This window comes from Poecilia reticulata, linkage group LG6 (assembly GCF_000633615.1).
Source record: "Poecilia reticulata strain Guanapo linkage group LG6, Guppy_female_1.0+MT, whole genome shotgun sequence".
NCBI classification, from domain to species: domain Eukaryota; kingdom Metazoa; phylum Chordata; class Actinopteri; order Cyprinodontiformes; family Poeciliidae; genus Poecilia; species Poecilia reticulata.
In genome coordinates this window covers 19,473,533-19,495,222 of record NC_024336.1, presented here as the reverse complement: position 1 = coordinate 19,495,222, position 21,690 = coordinate 19,473,533, and the positions used below count along the sequence as shown (strand labels likewise).

General features: G+C 40.7%; 1 protein-coding gene across 2 annotated transcripts in view; it reads right to left on the bottom strand.

Annotated features, from left to right (window-relative positions):
* Nucleotides 1-1,727: 1,727 nt before the first annotated feature.
* Nucleotides 1,728-21,690, bottom strand: part of hipk3a (homeodomain interacting protein kinase 3a) — a 31,247-nt gene continuing 11,284 nt past the window's right edge. The window contains exons 5-18 of one of the 2 annotated variants that reach the window (XM_008411696.1): nucleotides 15,968-16,091; nucleotides 12,576-12,695; nucleotides 11,885-11,971; nucleotides 11,577-11,761; nucleotides 10,318-10,471; nucleotides 9,995-10,115; nucleotides 9,793-9,887; nucleotides 9,251-9,405; nucleotides 8,829-8,990; nucleotides 8,368-8,739; nucleotides 8,111-8,272; nucleotides 7,565-7,833; nucleotides 6,120-6,268; nucleotides 1,728-5,780 (exon numbers count right to left, since the gene is read on the bottom strand). In XM_008411696.1, coding sequence (XP_008409918.1) covers nucleotides 5,256-5,780; nucleotides 6,120-6,268; nucleotides 7,565-7,833; nucleotides 8,111-8,272; nucleotides 8,368-8,739; nucleotides 8,829-8,990; nucleotides 9,251-9,405; nucleotides 9,793-9,887; nucleotides 9,995-10,115; nucleotides 10,318-10,471; nucleotides 11,577-11,761; nucleotides 11,885-11,971; nucleotides 12,576-12,695; nucleotides 15,968-16,091 — 2,680 coding nt within the window. In that variant the 3' untranslated portion in view covers nucleotides 1,728-5,255. The remainder of the gene's footprint in view (nucleotides 5,781-6,119; nucleotides 6,269-7,564; nucleotides 7,834-8,110; nucleotides 8,273-8,367; nucleotides 8,740-8,828; nucleotides 8,991-9,250; nucleotides 9,406-9,792; nucleotides 9,888-9,994; nucleotides 10,116-10,317; nucleotides 10,472-11,576; nucleotides 11,762-11,884; nucleotides 11,972-12,575; nucleotides 12,696-15,967; nucleotides 16,092-21,690) is intronic. The other variant, XM_017305454.1, reaches the window with a different exon arrangement.

Here is a 21,690-nt window from a genome sequence, read left to right as displayed (position 1 = left end):
AAACAGATCCCAGGAACAACATCAGACATCTCAGTCCAGAAATGTGCAGTTCTAGGCACAGCCAAGATACTGCGCAGAACCCTCAAGCTCCCAGGCCTCTGGTAGAGGACCCGAGCTCAGAGGATGAAACAGACCACCCGCGGAGGGTGAGAAGGGAATTTTTTTTTTTTTTTATATATATACACACACACACACACACACACACACACTGGCATATACTGCCACCCCTGAAAATATCCCTGCCACCCTCTTGCCACCCTGTAAATATTTTTCTCGATCCACCCCTGATGACATGCTAACATATTTTCCTCAAAAGTTGAACTGTCCAAAACATTTTTCCCATACGATTGTCAGTTTTATCTGATAAAAGTCAATAAAATTATCAATACCTTTAAACGGGCAAATATCAGACCATTTCTTCCTGTCATTTTCATGATGTAGTAAGAAAATAATACGTGTATCCCAGGTGTGGGAGAACCCACTAAAGAAAAAGGGTATATGAAAACTTCTAAAAGAAAAGTCCAAGCTGAAATTTCAGACCCAGAACAAAGTTGCAGCCACTCAAATCAGTATCACACCATTTTGATTTCCAAATGTCGATATGTCAGGGAGGAGCTCAAACATTTTTTTCCATTAAACACCTTTTGTTAAGGATTATTTTCACAAAATTCAGAAATATAGCATCTTTATTTAGTACATTTGGTGTGATTCCTTAATATAGGCCATTTATGTGACAAAAACCTTTTAGTCAAGATGCAAGGTCTTGACTAAAAGACCTTGCATCTTTTAGTCAAGACCTTGACTCTCAAGTCTTAAGAGCAGACCACCTGTCTGCTCTTAAGACTAGGCTTAAAACTTTTCCTTTTACTAAAGCCCAAAATTAAGAGTGGTTTAAGTTTGAAGCCATCTCTATTGCTACATAGATGATGGAGACCATCTGACCAATTCCCTTATTTTGACGCTCTTGTGCTTCTTTCCGTGTACTGGTTTTATTCCCATAGAGACGGTAGCACTTCCCAAGAGACCATTGAGCTCTCTTGTCAATACAGGTCTCTTAATAAGGAGTGACAGATCCCAGTACCTTTGTGTACCATTTCTTGACTGTTTTTATCCAAGACATATATATTGTTGGACAGATCGCTGTGTACGCTCATATTTTCTTTCCCTTAAAACATACTCTTGGCTCAGTGCTTCTGTTTCTTTAACAAGTCATTGACAAAGCTGTTGCAATTAACTTTGTCATATTTTTTCCTAAAAAAAAAAAAAAAAAAAAAAAAAAAAAAATTGCTCCCAGCTCAGTGCTAATGCGTTTGACTTTTTCCTGGACAGAGCTGCCACTTCCACCTAAAATGTAGACTCCTTTTTTCTATAATACACTCCTGGCTTAGTGCTTTTTGCATTTCTTCCCCAGACATTTACTGACAGAGCTATTACCTTTGTGCACTTTCCATCTTCTTGTTGAACTCCATTCTTTGACAGCTGATGTCCAGCAACTTTTAAGGATGTTACCGCCTCAACAGACATGAACCTAATAACCAAGTCATTATCGGAACGCTGTAGAACTTCTTCACGTGTCAAGGACGCATATAATCCATTGAATTAAGGTGGGTTGAACCAGGGATGCATCCGACAGCTGCATGACAGCGCCTTCTGGATCAAGTCATTGAATTAATCCAGAAAGTATTTGGTGCTTCATTCCTTCATAATAACCACAAAAAAACAGTGACTGAAGCAAAAGATTTTTTTTAATTCAAAGTGAATCTCACCATATTATACAATAAATTCATAATTTGACACTCACCAATATGAGTCACCAATAAGGAACCCGCTTTTTGTGACAAAGTACATAAGGCTTGGTCACATTGAAACTCACTGAGAACTAGAAAGGGGGAAGGAGGGGGGATGACCGAAAACTGGTAAGACACACATCAATACATCCAAACAATTATTTTCCCAGTCCTCATATATTGTTGTATATTGCACAGTGCAGTTGCTACAAGTCACACTAGAGTAGCATTTAGGATTAACAAAAACAAAAATCAAGGAATACAAATCATAAAAGCCACAAAAATCTACACATTTAGAACAGTAACAGCTTAAATTCTTAAATTTTGCAATTGTGTCTACATTTTTGTGCCTAAGTATGATAATTAGTGATGTTACAAGTTTAATTTCAAACAGATTCAAACTCAAAAACCAAATGAGACGTTCAGGTACATGTCAATTCATATGCCGTATTTTTTTTTTGTGTGTGTGTTTTTTTAATATGCTGGTGCCCAGTGAAAGCAGGCTTGTAGCAAGTATTTCTGTATTATTACATGTCGTCAAGTGCGTGTATTACAATGCCCAATTAAAAAAGAAATCTCCCCACAAGCTTTTAGGAGTATTAACATTGTTAGTAAGCCTGCTGTGTTGCTGAAGGCAGCAGGATTCCATGTGCTTTGCTAAGCTTTGGATCAGGGACTGTGACAACCCCCCCCAAAACCCTGATCGGCGTCTTTGATGATGCAACTGTCGGCGTAAATCTGCAGGGACGTGAGATTTATCTACCCAAAGCAATTAATCCAAAGTGGTGGGTGGGATTACAGCATGGGGCATTACCTGTGCAGAGCTGACACACACACACGCACGGGGAAGTGGGTGGTTTGCAAAGAGAGGCTGCACACCACAATACATATAAAATCTAAAAAAACACATTTGGTGTGCACAACACAAAACTTTAAACATTTAAACATACTCAAACAGTAGCATAGCTGACAAGCACACAAAATGCACCCAATACCTAAATAACATAGCAAAACCATTATACTGTAATGTAATAATTAGATCAGGGTGGGGAAGCTTTGGACCTACATTTTGATTATGAGTGATGGGATAAAGCATTTAAAAACAAAAAACCAAACCCATTACGAAACATACACCATTTACCAATGGTTATAGCTGCATACAAGTGCTATCAACACCCAAAATGTAGACAAATGTTGAGCTTGCAAACCAAAGACTGATTTCTTGACATCCACAAATACATTCATGGTGTGAGATAAAGCTTTGCATTTGTGAATGTTACTCAGGCCCCCATGTCTTCTAGTGCTGCACGGTGTTCTTGGTGAGTAAAACATTCCCTGATTTGGATTTTCTTAGGATTCTGTAAAAGTTTAAAATAAAACAATGGGGAAAAAAAAAAAAAAGAAATACAGGATTGTTTTCATCTTCGTCTACAGAACAAACTTTGGGGATTTCATGATGCGAAAATCGGATTCGACTCCAGGAAGGAGAACGCCTACAATATTCCCGCTTTGATGTCGTAGACGTCATCCGTCTGACACTGGTTGAGGAAAAGGCACTAAGTTGATACAGTACAAAGAGTTGTAAATACAGTCCTATAACGGAAATAAAAGCCGCGTCGATGAAAGGAAAGACAATAATACATCACACTGGTTACAGAGTCAAAGCGAACCCAGCCTACATTTGAAATACTGATGCTAAATACACACAAAACACTCGCACACCAAAAAGCAACAGAATAAAAAAATAAAACCAAAAGGAAAACTTAACTTCCAATACAGCAGTTTAGAAACACTTCAAAACAACAAAGCCAATATACAAAGGCACTAGCATGAAGGAGTAGCATTCATACACTCTATGATCAGAAGAAAAACCACTTAAGTTTTATCTAGTCGTCCGAACTACAATAACAAAGGAGAGACTGCAGACCAGAAAGAGATTAATCCTCTAAATTCACAGCTACCGAGTGGCGCATAATCAGTATATAGCAGCTTATTATCTATACATTCCAAATACAATTAGCAAACAGCTCAAAAAAATAAAACCTCAACCTCTTATTATTTTTAAAATAGAGATTTCACAATATATTCCAAAAAAATAAAAAATAAAAAATTTAAGCCCACAACTGCAACAGTATATGCTGGAGGTGACAGAAATATGATCGACCGTGCTTCCGAAATGATTAACGAAGAGAGTCTTTGGTGTTGATCGGAGTGAAACGCCGGCGGTGAAGAAAACAACTCACACGACACAAATGAAAACGCACACACAGAAAAAAAAATTATAATAATCAAGGCTTCGCTTCCACCCTGAAGGAATGTATGAAAACTGACAACAGGTTTCAATACGTGGGGGAGGGGGCACAAAATCTCCAACAATAATTACTGATACAACTAATACTCAAAAGCCCAGCAGTGATACTGTTAAGTTGATAGGTTACTTCAAACACTGAGAAGTATCTTAAAAGTTAAAAACATTAAACAAGTCTATGCCACTCCCAAAATCTAAAACGCATGAATGCAAATCTAGCCTAAACGCAAGATAATAAAAACACAGCAACCCAGAGGATCTAGATTGTATTGCAGTTACAGTAAACAGTGACAATACTGTTATGAATTAAGTACTATAGTGAATAGAAATCGATTATCAAAATATCAAATCACTCTTTATATACATTAAAAGCTAATTCAGTCAGAGCCCTATAAGTGCAGCCTCTAGTTAGATTGAACCCACATGGAGTTAGAAAGCATAAAGTAAAACAAGCCCATGCACGTGATCCTCGCCGGTTTTTAGAAGCCCGTCTCGTTCAGAGTCCCTAGGTTAAGTGCTGCAAGTCCGTTTAAATTCAAAACGTACAATCTAAATGCTCCTGAAGTAACGTCAAAGACTCAAAGGTTTTAAGGCACTAGAAGGCAACCATCATGAGCCTTCGATTCCAGGTTCGCGGCCAGGTAACGAGCAGATCAGAGCGGCGTGCGCGGGTTGCAAGGCAACACAGATAAAGGGAGTGAGAGGTTGAACAACCCCAACAGCGTAGAACACAGAACAAAAACAGAAACCCATGATTTTCCAGCTCCGAATCAGTTCAGATCGATGACAGGAGGTAATGTACAAACACGTTATTGAGGAAAACTTCCTAATTGTCATAGAAATTCATTTGCTCTTACAAAGATTTGAAGCTTCCTCCACATCCTGACATGATTTTTCCAGACAGTCTCTGCTTCGACAGTCAGACATGATCAACAGCCTGTGAAGTCAACCCATCAGATTACAGAAAACATTGGTAAAATAATTTCTCAAATCCATCCATGGTGATAAAACATTGCTCATTTTCCTCCATTCTTCTCTGTCTCAACAGAAGTGTTCATGTTGTGTTCTGGTGGGGGGTCTCCCTGCCCAGGTTGCAGACCCAGTGAATTTCTCCTTGAGCCTCCTGTTCAGGAGGAGGCGCGGCTCCTCCGTCCTGCCCCTCAGATGTACGAGAACTGTGGGTGGTGGCTGAGCTTGGTGGGGCTCAGGTGGAAACTTGTGAAGGCGGCCGGGGAGGCCATGTACGGGTGAGGAGGGGGAAAAGGTGGCTTGAACTGGTGCGGGTGGTGGGTGTAGCCAGGCTGGTGGTGAGGGTTGATGGTTGGGGAAGGGAGGAGCCGGTGCGACGCGGCGGGGTGTCCAGGGTGGTGGGGGTGTGTGCCGATGCCCAGGGCGACCTGGTGGACCAGCGCCCCCCCTTGGGGATGGGAAAGGCCAAAGCCGTGCTGGAGGAGAGGGGGAGGGGGACGAGAGGGCAGGATGGGGTGATGGGTGGCGGTGAGAGGGCCGCTGGAGGGGTAGGAGAGCAGGGTGTGAGGGGCGGCCGAGGTGTGTGTGGGGCTGTTGTGGTGCAGATGTGTGAAGGTGTGTGTGTGGACAGTAGGAGGGATGTAGGCGTGCGGTCGCAGGGGCCCATAGTTGCCGTTCCACTCCTTGTTGCTGTGGTTTGAACCGTATGGCTGCACCTGACGGAAAGACGCAAAACAAAAACGATGAACAGTGAAAAAGCATCAAAAAACAGCAACAGTACTGCTTCGAAAGCATCAAGATTGGCTACTATACATGATGTGCATGGACTTAGCCTCCCATCTTCTTCAAATCAAACTTCAAATTTTTCACTCAGGTGATGTGGGGTGAACTTATACAATATGTAAATKTTCCTCCCGACGTTTCCAACTCAGCTTTTTCAGACATCCTGAATTTACCTTGGGTGGTCTGAGTAACTTCTATTTTTTCCTCACTTTGGAATTACTTTTACTGGTAAAACTGCCTCAGATAGAGGAAGGGAGGCAACCTGAACTAACCTGACCAAAGCCCAGATGGTGCTGCTGCCCTGTCAACTTCTGCTGCCGCGGCAGGATGGGGGCGGATGGCAGGAGAGGGACGGAAGAGGCAGTGCTCTGTTGCCCTACGAGACTGCAGCGCCCTTTGGATCGGGACCAGGATTCTGAGGCTGAAGGGAAACAAGGAGGTAAATCTTGATCCAGCAATAAAACATAAAAGAGGAGGAAAAAAACAACAATCTGAAAAAGAAACAGCAATAGGACTAGAAGTGCACCAGTCATATCGACTAAACAGTGGATTCTACACATTTTTACTTAATCAACTAATCAAGGATTTTTAGGCAGAATACTGAATAATTTTGTTTGCTACTCAATCAAACACTTTGAGACACAAATTAGCATGACCTTGTAATTCCTTGTATTTCTGTCGACTTTTATTTGAGTTTGGAATAGACAGGCCTTGAAGAAAACTAGATATCAGTGTCGGCCAGATTGGTGCATCTCTACATCAGACTAAAAAGACTGATAGGAAAAAAAATTCAGCTATCACCCAGAAATGAATTTTTGAGCAGAACTACAATAATACATGGCAGTGTACTGAAAAGTGTGAAAATTCAGCCCAATATCCGACTTCTGTTTAGATCAAAGAATGATTAAACATTTGTGAATCCAAAAACAAACACTGCATCTCAAAAGTAAACAGAAAGAACTTAAAGAGCCTTGAAAACAAAAATATATTATTGACACTCAGAAAGGGGGATCACATGAAAAGCAACTTAGTCCACAGACTCTGATCTGTATCAGTTTAAAACCTTCAGTGATTTCAACCAACAATCTGGCAAGAACAGAAAGGTAGAAACTGATCTCACATCAGTGTCCTCTGAAACATTTGCTGCTGCAAAACGAGAACCAGCAGAGACAAGAAAAACTGATTTAGCCCATCTCCAGATGAAATGCATCCACCTTTCCCTTCACAGTTAATGAACTGTTTCAGAAAATATTTGTCAGTCTTCTCAGAACAAACTCCTAATTTTCTCCTCCTATTTAACTAAGTAGACAATTACAAGTCAGAATTGCAACATTAAGGATTTTAAATAATTCTTAAAGTCCTGTACTGAACACAGCTCAATATTTATTAGAGGGAAAATCATTAAGAAAGGCAATGCCAGCTGCTTGCCTTCCACGGATGCACTCATGAGGTGAAGGGGCTGTAAGCTTAAAATCTCTGCTGGTGTCTCTCGATCACCTGTTATAGCCTCTATGACCCACTAGGGGGCGGTAAGACCCTATGTCTTCCATTTGACCTGCAAAGGAGATGCAGCCAAAGCACAGGTGACACCACATGGCAGATGGTGAGAAGGAGGAACGTTTGTGGTTAAAAAGAAAGCTTGTTTCTAGGTGGGTTAGATCACTAACATTTTCACAGCAAACTAATCAACGAATACAAAAAATATTGTTCCACAGACCTGTTCTCTGGACACGCTCCTGAGTGTTGCGAGTGTTGTTGTTGGTCTGGACCCTCATTGGTGGAACTACCATGGTTCTGATGCCCCGTGGTCTCCGGTCCTGCTCGGATGGGGAGGTCAGGGGTGCCAACACGGCAGCTAAAGGAGAGCGGTTGTTGTTGTTAAGGTAACGGTAGGCGTTGTTGCCACGCTGGGATGTCGATGTGTCCGAAGAGGGCGAGCCTTCCACCGTGTCACAACCACTTTCGTGGCCGTCGTCCTCAGACATGCTGAATAGAGAAATTTGAGGAGCATGTTGACAACGCAAACCAAATCTAGAAAACTACAACTTTGGTTATCTCATAAAGAGCCAAGTAGAAATAGTACATCTGCATATCCACCGTTTTAAGAGGCATGGTAGCCTCGGAACGCAAAATAATTCTGTGCCGAGACGTCTAAAACTGTTTTAAAAAATATTGACTAATGTTTACACCCAGACAAGGGGAGGGTGTTAGCAATTCTTTTTTGGTCTGTGGGTCATCGGGGCTAATCCCATCAAAGCGCTACCTGTTGGGCCTCTTGCACGGTGAAGCTGAAGGGCTGGACTGCAGAGAGTTTGAGGCAAACGAGCTGGTGCTGAGGCTGCTGTCAGGGCTGCTGAGAGAACACACTCTCTCCATGGACACACTGGTGTTTCTGCAAGCCTCACATCCACACTCTCCTTTACACCTGTTGGTGGAATATTAGGGTTTTATTTCACATGAAGATATACCTCAAATGTCACGTAAATTTAACAGAGCTTCTTCTGTGATACTTATACTCACTGATTCAGGTGGCACCCCTGACGACCTTCGTTTCCCACCCGATCTTCGTCATCACTCAGATCACTGCGGATGCTGATCACGCTGGGAGCTGGACTTGGCGTGTCTGCCATCAGGACGGCCACATCCCGTATCGGCTGCCTAGGAACATCGACCCGTCTGTTTCCACTTGCCATCGCCTCTTTAATGCAGTTTTCCTTCAGCTCTGTGCCATCTTGTTCCACAGTTGGTTTTTTCATTTCTGGTCGCTGGGATTCCACCAGGGGCGCCTCCTTTTGTGGCTGCCCTCTTCCTGACACTGCCTGTCCAACAATGTCAGCCATTTTGGGAGACCGACATGATRAAATGTGGATGTTGCTGGGGTAGGACAGGTTCCTTTTATGCAAAATAATTAATACATCAAGTTAAAAATTTATGTTGTTGTGGCTTATAGTTGAATACATGACACAGAATCGGAACCTTACCTGTTGTGCCCTTGTCTGTTCCGTTTATTGGCTGGTTGGGGCCACACAACGTGAGCTATGCCAATGTTGATTGGCTGATGTGCAGAAAGGGCTGGCATCTGGTTGGTCAGGAGCGGCTGCTGCATCACTGCGTTGTAGTGGCTGTTGTGTGGGTGCGCTTTCCTGAAACAAGGGAAATAAAAACTTTGCCAACGGTACCATTAGGAGATGAGCTCACCATCCTCGGGGAGATCTGAAAATATTCTCAATGATCTGGTGCACCAATGAATGGGTAAAACAAAGTCTCAACTCAAATGAAACTGGCAAGATTTTGAAATAATTTGGTTAAAAATACAAATAAATTTCCTTCCAGTGGCATTTTTTTACAAGCAGGGATTTTCCCAAACTTAAAAACTTTGATGACTCAGATTTTGGTGACTCACCCCCAGTCGCTTATCCTCTGTGGTCCAGCCGTGGTGTCACTGGTGAGGGAGGGAGGAGGTGGTGGAGGCGGGTGAGAGGGTGGAGGCCCGACAGGAGTCATTTGCTGCCACGCTGTAGGGACAAGGAGCTGCTGGCCTCGGCTATTCCAGGCCTGCTGCAGAGAGGAGACGGGGGAAAAAAAGTCTTCTACTGAGTCAAGCTTGCAGATTAGTAAACTCTTCAAATGTTTGCAACATCACCTTAAAGTATAGCTGACATATTTACAGTCCCTATTTACAAGGATGTTCCAAAGTCCTCATAATTTGTTATACTGCCACAGTCTGAAGTTGTAAGTTACCAGCAGCAAACACCCACCCAGTTCAGTTACATGTTGCATGAGAGTAATATGGCAAACTGCAACGCGAAAAACTACCGGTAGGAAAGATAACTGACGTCAAATAAACTTTATTTATCGAATGAAATTTAGAAAACTCTAGGTCCGGAATGCCAACATGATCTCAAGGTATGAGCTCAACAACGTCTGGTTGAGTCTTTATCTTACCTGAGCTATTACTCCGGGTCTCACTGGTAGAGGTTGTATGGGAGGGGCTTGAGTTACCATGGGGACAGAATAGGTTGCTGGCTGATTAAGGTTTCCTTTGAAAAGAACATAAATATTTCGACATTTCAAGCCTTTTTTCTAGTGAATCAAATTTCAAAAGCAGCAAGCAGTCACTGTAGAAAGAAACCTGCAGTGTACAAACCTTGCATTGTGGGAGGACAGAGGAGGAGGGCAGGAGGGAAGGACTCACTGCACCCAAACTGCCCGTTTCCTGTTAGCGCTATCCCAGGATGCAACACGGATGGAGCGGATTGGGTTATAGACTGGATTGGATAAGTTTACATGGAAGAAGAGGAAGAACACGCATCAACTTTTGAATAATGAAACCAACACTATAATAGCTACTGATGTGGTTCACCAATTCTTATGCTCATAAACCATAGTGACACATGAAGCCTTTAATCTACAAGACATATCAAACCATTGAACACACATAATGTTACTATTTCTGGGTAGGACCTGTACCTGAATTGTGCTGTAGCCCAGTGTAAGGCCAGAAGATCCAGTGGGAGCTAGAGGGGGTCTTGACAGATGAATCGTGTTCTGGTTCAAAGCATCAAAAACGGCAGTGTTGGGACGGTTGTGGCACATGTCCATGATGCGGAAAGACGACTGAACACTGTGAGAAAACAAGGAGGTTAAAAGAAACGTACATTCACAGCAAAAGTCGTGTTCAGAGGGACTTGCACTAAAAAATGCCGGCAGAAGCTGTATGCTAGCTGCACCAAGGCTACGGCACTTATGGTTGAGAAGAACTTAAAAATATCAGTAAAGTTCTTTTTATTTGCAACAGTGAAGTGGAAAATCTCCTGGTCAACATAATCTAATGCTAACTGTTATGAGTGCTTCTCATACAGAACAGCCCAATGACTGTTCTGTCAGTCTGAGCTCTGTCGAGACGCTCCCTAGCTGCAAAGTTTCAAATCCCATTTTGCTCTGTTCTACTGCAGTACAACATGATGCAGAAAAATGTTAATCGGCTGAAGGCTCAGACAGCTACTAAACAGTGAAGCAACAAAACAAACCCGTACAACCCAGCCTGCTGCAGTGGTTGATCACTACAAAAATTATTACCAGAAACGCAGGAATTGTACAAGGCTGCTAAGCACATTTCTATAAACCAAATCCTTGTTTGCACARTCATAACATTTTTTTATATGCTCCAGATTCATGTTTCTTTTGAAATACAATTTATTTTAGGATTAAGTCTTACACCAACTAAGCCTCATCTTGTGTCCTGTTTTGCCAAACAGGGATGTGATATTATTAAATCATACATTTTCATAAATTATGACTGAATTCTCCCATACTTGTCAGTTTCTATCTAATTAAGGAGGTTCAAATATTGTAATTTTTTTTTTTCCCCTTTGCTCTCAACTAGAAAGAACCACGTTCCTTCAAAAATATTTTTGCTCTGGTATACAGTTTTAGTATTGTGACAATCATGGTCTCTGCCAGCTTTGCTTATACAGAGATGAGCATTTTCTGTCAGTTTTCCCTAAACAAGCCTCAATAGGTTCCCTGTTATGAATAAAAAACAAGAAGTCCCTACAGCATACTGCTGCCACTGCCATGTTTCATCATTGGGATTGTGTATTTGGGTTTATCACAAAAATTCCAGTAACACGAATGTTTGTGGTCAAGATTTGAGAAATAAGGAGAGTCCAACAGTAAAATACTTTTGCAAGGAATTACAGGCTGTGCAAGCAGATAAACCTCCTTACTGGTTGCTGTGGGGGTAGTCCAGTAGATGAGTCATGGTGAGGAATGGGTGATTTAGGACGCTCGATGGAACCGTCCTATCCTCGGCGTCGATCAGTAGCATGGTCTTAAGGAGAGACACAAACTCCCGTCTGTCTGCCTTCTCTGCCTGCATGTCGCTAGTATCAGGACTCAACACCAAGTTCACCTTGGGTGTGAAAGGAAAACATTTTGCTATCAAAAATTATTTGATTTTAATCTACATCTTAAAATTTTTTTTTTTTTTTCAGATTAGATTCACCACTTTGTAGCTCGGTCTTGTTGGACTTACATGTGCAATGTCATCCAAACAACTGAAGATGTATTTCCTGGCCTCTTTGGATTTGAGTCCCGTCTCCTTCTCATGTTCCTCTGTTGTCTATAGAAAAAGTTTCGGACATAAAGGTCAATGACCTCAGGGTTATGAAGTGTAGCAGGTGAACATTTTTATTTACATTTGTGTGTGTTTTTCCCCTGTAAGCTATTTTCACACAAGTGTGAATAAGCACAAGTGAATATTATATAAGAATATTTTTGCAAAATGTTGAAAGACACTTGATTAGCATCATTGATGAGCAGTGAGAGGTCAAACTCTGGACAATGTCAGATAATGTTTCACACCCTCAGCATCTGCATGTAGATCTGCTTAGTCAAAAGGTTTGTACTGGGTCGTTAGTTGACATATTAGACAGAGATGAGCTGAAATTCACTTCAACTTGACACAGAGGAAGCTCAGCACAGACTCAACATAGCTTTGTGCTTTGGTGAGCTTTCCACAGGCTCACCAAAGCTTGCATGAGCTTATCACGGGTTGCATGACAAGCTCATGCAACCCGTTTCCTACTGGTAGACTGAAGAATTTCTAGTAAATATCCTCTTCAAATATTACTCTTCTCTGATATCCATCCTGCTGCACTCCTGTAGCACCAGAAAGTTTTAATAATTGTGTGTTTGTGCTTATTTGTGCAATGTAAACCACAAACCTTTAGTCTCCAGGAGGCGTAGGGAGAGTCCGATTCTTTGGTGAAGAAACGCGTGGTCTTTGTCCCCTTGTTGAGCAGCTGCTCTGCAGGCAGTCCCTGCGTCTGAGAGATGTACCGGATCTGAGCAGAGCGACACGGAGGAAACGGAGCGCAGAAAGGAAGGAGAGGAAGAGATGTTGAGAAAAGGAGAAAAGCAAAAAAATAAATAAAAAACGTCAGAACACTTTCAGATAATCAACCTAAATTTGAGTCACTGAACCAGATTACTTCCACTCTGATAATGTAATCCGTCACCGTCATTTTTTAAAGTTTTTTGTTTTGGCTTAGGGGGTCTTTATTTGCAAGTGGTTAGACAGGAAGGTGGGTAATGAGAGAGGGGGAAGATGTGGCAAAGGTTATCGGGCCGGGACTCGAACCTGTGACGTCTGTGTCGAGCACTAAGACCTCCATACGTGGGTTGCGTTTTACCCCTGCGCCATCACTGCACCCCATACAGTCATTTCTAAAAGACAAACCTGCACAGCTCGCATAGATGTCCGAGATAAGAGTACAAAACCAGTAAACATGTAACATTTTGCTTAACATATCTTTATTTTTCTGATTGGAAATTTTATGCCTCACTCCATATTTAGGTTCACTGTGATCACTCTCTCACAAAAAATAGAAATAGCTGGTAAGCTTTCATAGCTACTCAAAGTAACTAAATGGTTAGTTCAAGATCACATTAGTGCCTGTGTTTCTCATCATGTTGACAACTAAATAGAAAATAAAAGCAGTGCACTGATCAGCCAATAGCGATTTGCAGTTTCCTTTAAAGTCTAAGGATTTTAACAAAATAGTCTTAGCATACGGTGCACCTGCTCTACTACTGAGCTGTGTGCTGCAGGATTTCTTTAAAAGATGTAGCAGTGTAAAAGCCATCATAATAAATCAGATTACAACTGTATCCTAATCTATGCACCAAAGCAGATGCCACCCTTTTCTGAACTTTAACCAATTCAACACAACTTGTATCAAAATCCATAGACGTGGTTGATGTGTTTGTAGACTGAAAGTGATGGCAGCCAGGCGATTTAATGAATATTGGTTTCGACTTGCTGGACAATTTCAATCTCCGGTAAATTGGTAGTAAAAGTCTAACCTCATACCATTTCTCTTATTAGAATTTCTTGCGTTTCAAACTTACCAATGCTCAGACAAACATTTTGAGCAAGGTAAAGGTGCCCAGTAAGTTAGAAAACCAACCACACAAGATATGCCTCGTCTTCAGAGGTGGCTTGAAACTCATTTCAATCCACCTCTGAGTTGCTTGAAACCAAGAAATTAAGAAAAACAAAGTTGTAAGTCGTAAACTAAGACATATTTAAAACTTTGTTCCTCCTGAAAATGTAACTGAAAGTAACCAAACGAGGAGAATTTTAGCAGTGAGATCAAAACTTGTGGGTTCCCTCTGCCATTTTGATTAGTAAGAAAGTACAGACATCTTGCTTTCACAGTGAGGTCAAAAGGCTGGTATAGAACAAAAACCATGAGTGACTTGCAAAAGAGATTTTATTTTCCCCAGTAACTTCAAAAACAACCCAAAGACAGCACTAATAAAAAGAACAAAACATAGCCTACCTACAACTTAAAGCTGACAGACTAAAAGGAAATATATTTTTACTACCGTGTTTCCCCGAAAGTAAGACAGTGTCTTACTTTCTTTTTATCCCCAAAAGCCCTACTATGTCTTACTTTCGGGGTATGTCTTATATTGGAAAAAAATTRTCGAATTTTTAGTTTTAACCATAAAATTAACATTTATTAACAACCTGAACAGTATTGTATTCACTACAAAACAGTTTTATAAAAGGAAGTGCAGGGGACGGCGCGGTGACGTATGGAGAGGGGGACGGTGCGGACGTGGGCAGGAGGTGGCGCACAGCTAGATGAGAGGGAGGCGGCAATACCCCTGTGTTTCCCTGAAAGTATGTCTTACTTTCGGGGTACGGCTTATATTAGCCGACCCCCCTGAAACCCCCGATACGTCTTACAATCGGGGGTGTCTTATAATTGGGGAAACACGGTAGTTGGTGATCATTTGAGAAACTTGTCTGTTTTTAGAAATATCGAATAAATAAATAAAATCTCAGAGTTTTAATTCATGTTGTGCTTTGTGATCCAGAGTTTGGAGTAATAAGTGAAATTTGCTCAAGTCAAAAAAATTTTTTATTTGCTGCCATTTTTTTCTAATTTTATCCTAAAACATTACCCCTCATTACCATCCAAGTATAATACACTTTAGACAAAGCTGTCAATATCACCTGAGAAAGGGAATAGGTCTGTTCTGTGTTTTATAACTAAAACATTTTATAGGTACCAAAGATTCTTGATAACGTTTTAGAAATCTAATTGAATATTCAATAACATTTCTGGATTTCATAAGTTTTTATAAACCTCACAACAATAAAATTAAGCTGAAATGAGGTTTCATGGTGTGTGTGTGTGTGTGTGTGTGTGTGTGTGTGTGTGTGTGTGTGTGTGTGTGTGTGACAGAACTTGCACATGTCTACAGCCTAGAACAAACACAAAGACTGACCAGAGAGCACTGGACTGAGAACCTGCTGATGATGCACTGAACGGGAACCAGAGTGTGTGCACGTGCTAGCATGTGTGTGCGCGTATACGAATGTGCACACGTCTACCATCAGGCTTATGTTTATAAATACATTTTGCTGTGTAGAGTGGAACCACAGTGAGCCTTGGCATAGAACGGCGTGCTTTTGGGGGTTCAGTGTGCTCATGTGGGCGTGCAAGAGTGTGTCCTGACATGGCCCGTTTCAAGGCTCGGCGAGGCCACCATCTCTGACTGATTACCAGTCAAATGGGTAGAGGAAATAACACGCACTGGTAACATCAATAAACGAAAGGTCCAGAACAAACATTGCATTTCACACATCAGCTGAGCTTCTGAACAAGTGGTTGTTTTCTAGATTTAAAGCAACCAAACAGGTGTCTAAGTTTGTTATTACACTCTTTAATTAGGCCTGTAATAATCCTAAATCTTCTGAGATGTGTATGGCTAAACACATGATGATGATACAGTTCCCTTCTGTGAATGCAACAGGGGCCTTTTCCCATGCTCCCGCTCCCTTGCCTGGGGATTCAGTTCAAGTCCCAGTTGTGCAGTTTAGACCACACATTATCCCCTTTATGGGAAGATAATCACACACTGCAAGGACAATTTCCTGATTTGCTCTGCCCAGTTGATCTGCAGAGGAATATTTTGTTTAGTGTGTTAAACTTCAGTCACACAGAGTGAGAAATACCCTGAACAAATAATAAATACTGTAAGGGTCTCCCTCATCTCCCCACTGATTTTGTATGAGTGTGTTTTTGTGCGGAGGTGTTACCTGGTCATATTCCAGCGCTCCGGGATAAAGAGGCCAGCCCAAAAAGAGTTCAGCGATAACGCAGCCAAGCGACCACATGTCAATGGCTTCACAAAATGGCAGGCCCAAAATAATCTCTGGAGCTCTGCAGGAACAGAGAAGCAGAAAACTCATCAGCAACAAATAGAGAGAAATGCAAACCTACAGGTTTCCAACACTTATCATTTTTATCACTCATCAAAGGAGAAAAAGGATTAGAACCTGTAAAGTCAGAAAAAACAACATGTCACAACAAGGTTTCATCTCTAAACTTTACACTTCACCAGATTCAACTGGTTGATGTTTCCAATCCTTTTTTCACTATTATAGTTGAATATGAATATGAGGTAGAAAGGCATGGCAGTGGTGAAACTTGAAATGTGAAAGAGGGGGGATGTAAGGAAGCAAAAAAGAAAATGACCCAGTAAAGGGGAGTGAGGAAAAAAAGGAAATGAAGCAAGCAAGGTAGGAAGAAAGACAGTAAGGCAAGGATTCAAGAAAGCGAGTGAGGGAGAAACATTTCAAACAAGGAAAGAAGAAAGGAAGCAAGGAGTGAAGGAAAGCTAGAACAACTGTACAACTCGACAGGAAATAAAGCCATGCAATACAAAATATTTTTTCCACATAATTTTCCATTCCTATTTTTATACAGACATCAAATTCCTCTTTTTTGGGACAAAAACTACACAAATCTCAATCTGCATTTTTTTTTTTTTTTTAACAGTACATAAATTATGCTCAACAGACAGAACAAATTTGAACGCAACTTCAAAACTTTAAACACTACCAAAGCTAGCACATTCATTTCATTCATCTTTCTCTAATGTACAAATGAAATATTAATGCAGAGTACATTTCCATCAAAAGAAATTGCTTTTACACACACACCGACACACACACGGAGAGGTATCTCTGCACATTTATACAGCAGCTGCATTATTGAAAATACTACCGATTTTTATTTTATACAGTGTTACATGCTACATGGTTTCCAAGAAAATACATCCAACTGTTAAATTTGTGAGACTCGTAGTCCTGCAGAGCAGGTGTCGTGTAAACTGGTGTGTGAAAACAAACTTTCAGACGGGGATACAGCAGCTGAGCAACAGTTCCACAAATAGCAACCTCTGCTGTGGTGACCACAGGGGAAACGCTCGTTTCCCAGCAACCACTGGACGCAAGGCAGTAATGCAGGGTTAAATACAGAGCCCGTCGGCCATTATTCTCCATGGATACAGGTGGATGACTCTATATGTGCCCGCAGACACAGCTGCAGACTTCAAAACCGACCATTTCACACAGCCCTCCCTGCTTAAAGGAAATTAGACTGGACTCATTTCCTACTGCTGTTGTAGGAGGAACAAGTTCAGTTATGAAACACCAAGGAGTTCAATGAAAGACTGTCCAAGGGATTAATGGTGACCTATTATGTTTCCTTGAACATGTTAGGATAGGTCTATTAGTGGCATAAATCATTGCATTTTTTTGCACAAAACCTTTCTTGAATAATGAGATTTCAGTTTGGTCAGCTCTGCACATTTTGAGATCCTTTCCGAATGTTTTAGGGCGTCTTGTCACTTTAAATCCAAACAAGCAGCAGCTGGCCACGCCCCCCCAAGTCAACATTTACACTCACACGTGAAAAAAGCTGCAAGCAGTTACACAATTATATAACCATCTTTGAAAAGCAGAAGATCCTCCTGCACAACCAACAAGAATGCAGGAAGTGGTTTCTGAATGACAAGTCAACAACCACACCACTTGTCTTTTCCAACAGCCATTGTACAACAGTAAAACCAGCTGACCAAATGTGCTGGAGCTAAGCTTGGGTTAGTAGGTAACGGGCTGAGATTTGTTGGGGTTGCTAGGTAACCGCGGGGTTTGCTAGGCGAGGGGCAGTGCCTACTGATTTGTGACATTACATCTGAAGATTTTTAAAATGGGTCATTTTCAAGACACCAAAAAACATTAATTGCTAAAAAACGGGCTGGGTGATTTTTTTTTTTTCCTTTTCCTCATTTTAAGAGCTTGTCCTGTTTTTAGAAACGGTAAAGGTCCAAATGGAAGTACAAAAACATGGCAAATGTGAATTTTGCATAATAGGTTTCCTTGAAGACATCCGCAGTACAAGGTCTATGGTGTTCACTGGAGTTTTGAGTTTTGACTGTGACCAAACAAAAACTTTTTGGGATTCAAAGCTCAAGCCATCCAACTAAAAAGTAATTGAAGAGGAGTAAGTTTTTTTTTAAAGTGCAGACTGCAAAAATAGAGAAGCAGGCAAACAAACAGTTTTGAAGAAGGCGATAAAAGACACAAGTGTGCCTATAGTGTTATTCTTTGCTTTGCTGCCGTTATGGAACCACATTCATATATGCTACTACTGCTTTCCAGAGCTCCAACAGCTTGGAAAGCAGCTCACACACAAGTGTTGGGCTGTCAGGCCAGGTTCCAGAACTAACGAGTCTCACTACAGAGCTATAACAAGAACAAACAGTGCATACAATATGGCAACACCCTGCTGGTGTGAGCCGCTAACAGAATCAACACAGCAGACACCACGTCTATTAGCATTACTGATGTTCAACATAAGAAGCCTTACTAAAAGACATCTGAGCCCTTGTTCTTAAAACGCCTGCAGACAAAGCTGATCCATGATTATCACATATCAAACAAGTCCCACAACATTACATTTGGGAGAGCGCTTCTCAAGTTGCACAAGACCGAGCTTGCGTGTGCAGCAACCAAATCGATGCAGACTGAGAGCGAATGTGACCTGAAACGGAAAAGCCAGAGGTTTTGTCCAGAATGGCTGCAACGTGCCCTTTCAAGACGGCGTCAAATGAACCAGAACCTTAAGCTACAATTTTAATTGAAATGAGACCAGAAAGCAGTGGAGGAAAATTTCTGTGCAATAATTTGGGAACAGTTGGATCAGCAAAGAAAAGAAACCAAATTAAACATTTTAAAATGCACTTACCAACAGCAACAAACCTTATGGTAGCATTTCACTTACGTTAAATTTACTCCTAAACAAGCAAAACTGAAAAAATGTAAATGGCTGATAATTCAAAAAAACAAGCATGGATCTATACCACTAAGAATATACAAACCCATCAAACATTGCATCACAACAATAGTGATTGCTAGGTAATCAAAATATTGTAAAAACTACTGAGATTTAACATTTTGTGCAATTCTTCTTAATCACAAATTTATCTACTGCATAAATTTAAACAAGTCTAACAGAAAATTTGTTTTAAGTTCAATGCCAGAAAGTTCCCACCAGGTAAGGTTAGGACACACCCAAAACCACCTGACGTAACAAATGTTTTTACGATGAAGTAGAAACATGTTGAGGGAGCAGCATTTTTGCTGAGGAACTACACAACAAAAGGTTTGGAAATAAATAATATGCGGCTCCTACTTCGAAGTTTCACACCCATCTGCAGCTCCCTCAAACACAATGAATGGAAATTATTACCCAAATACTGAGAAACTCTGGGCTCTTATTTTGGTGAAGTTTTAAAACTTTCAGTAAAAACTTGTTTTATTCTCAGCCATGAATGTTTAGGTGAGCTGCAGCAGGGATGGGAGACGTCAAGTGTCAATGTTATTGCTGCACTCTCCCAAAGAAGGATGATAACTTAGGGAGACCACATGGGCATTTTTGTGTCGATCTGAACGCAAATGAGCATCTTTGAATGATCTTTTGAAGTGTTGATAATCACTAAATATACAATCCTAGTAAATGGCCTAGAAAAACCTGATTGTATCACTACAAAGCTTCCTCTTTTCAGAATGTGTAAAACCTCTGCTTAGTAGCCAAATTAAAACTGTCAAAGACCTGAAAGAGAAGCTGGTCACTCATCCATTATTTACCACTTTTAATCTTTGACAGATGACAACGGAGTGCTACTCCACTCCGCTGCAGCGAAAAAGAGCCATTTTTTTTTTCCTTTGCGATTTCTGAAGCAGAGCTCAACCTCAACCTCATCTGAGAGCTTAAAAAATAAACTTGCTCATTTATATCGCAATTGGAAGATGCCTGCCTAAGAGTTGTGCAGTAAAAGTTTGACAGTCAAATTAAATTATGACCAGCAAACATGCCCACGCCAAAGCTTCGGGCTCAGTAGTTTGAATGACTTTTTTAATCTCGATGCTCCAGTCAAAACAGTTTGACTGGGAGCGACAAGAAAAACTGGATTTGAATGAATGCATGGAAATGAGCACAAAAGTTTAAAAAAAAACGAGGTTATTCAAAAGCAAAAATATAAAGAAAAACTTGACAGTTTTAGAATGACAGGGAAAAAACAAAGCAAGTAAAAAGCAGAGAGCCTGCCAACATGTTACATAAACAGGCCTCTTCCAGCGAGCGCTTATGTTTCCATTATTGAGCACTGTAAACACTTTAAACGCAGTCTGTTAGGGCTCCAGCGTCACATTATGTTTCTCCACTGACAATCATAACCAAACAGAATCCCACAACATAAATCAACAAACTTTGCAACATCATTTTCCACGGTTTCACTTTCAAGCTGAATAAAAGAAAGAAGTTCTAGATTTCCCTGTGTTTTTTCTGCAACACTTTTTTGCATGAAATATTGAGTAAATATTCCTCGGAAATTTTCATAAGGAAAAAAATCTGCTTGACACACGAAGGTGTCGTGTAGGCAAATGGATGCCTACACGACACAGCTGAGGAAATACTGCTGTGTTAATGTGATGAGACACGGTACAAAAAGTAAAGCAACACCTCTGTAACTAAGAAATCACATCACGAAAAGCTTAAACACGACCTGTCCTAATCTGTCAGCTTGCAAAAGACGATAGCCTTCTTTTCCACCTGATCTCTGAACATTAATTATTAATAAAGGCCTCTGCTCTGTTTTCATTGTGGGTAGTTTTGCGTCACTTGCCTCCGTACGACAGACGAGTCACCTCATCAAGCCCTGCTACCATGGCAGCAACAGTCGAGCATGACGAGCACTGAAAATCTCCTGAGCAACGCTATACCTGATGAGCAACACTAACAAAACAATTCAGCAAACAGATCAAGATCCTACCAGCTTATTGCATCTTTACCTTCAGAGACTAAGCAGGAAGCTCCTTCAATAAACTTAGCTTTTCAACTTCACAGGAAGCTTAGAATTTTTTTCTTTGTACAAATGCTATAACCTAAATCTAGCTTAAAAGTTTTTTTTTTTTAATGCTTTAAAAAAAAAATAGGAGTAAATTCAGCAAACCTGATCGATTAAAAAAATTCTTCAACATGCATATAAAAAAATTGGTTAATTTTTTTATTTAAATACGATTTTACTGTATGCAAAATATCAGAATGGAAGACAGAATAATAGAATGAGGGCAAAGGACAAAAAAATCCCTGACAGGAGTCTTCTTCTGGGAGGTGGATCTAATTAAGTTCTTCATAAATTTCCATCATAACTTCAGAAGTACAGCAAATTAGTTTTTCTTCTGGTAAACATCAACTGCTAAAAAAACCCCTTAAGGATGAAGAAGGGACAGGCCCTGAAATAAAAGTATATTACCATTTTTACAAAGCATAAGGAAAATCACACTCAGTTTTATTAGTTTTTCACTACATGAAAAGTAGACCTTACAAAGGATTTAGGTCATTAAACATTTCCAACAAGTTTTATAGTTTGTTCAATTTTACTAACTTTTGTTAAGCACAACTGACATTTAAT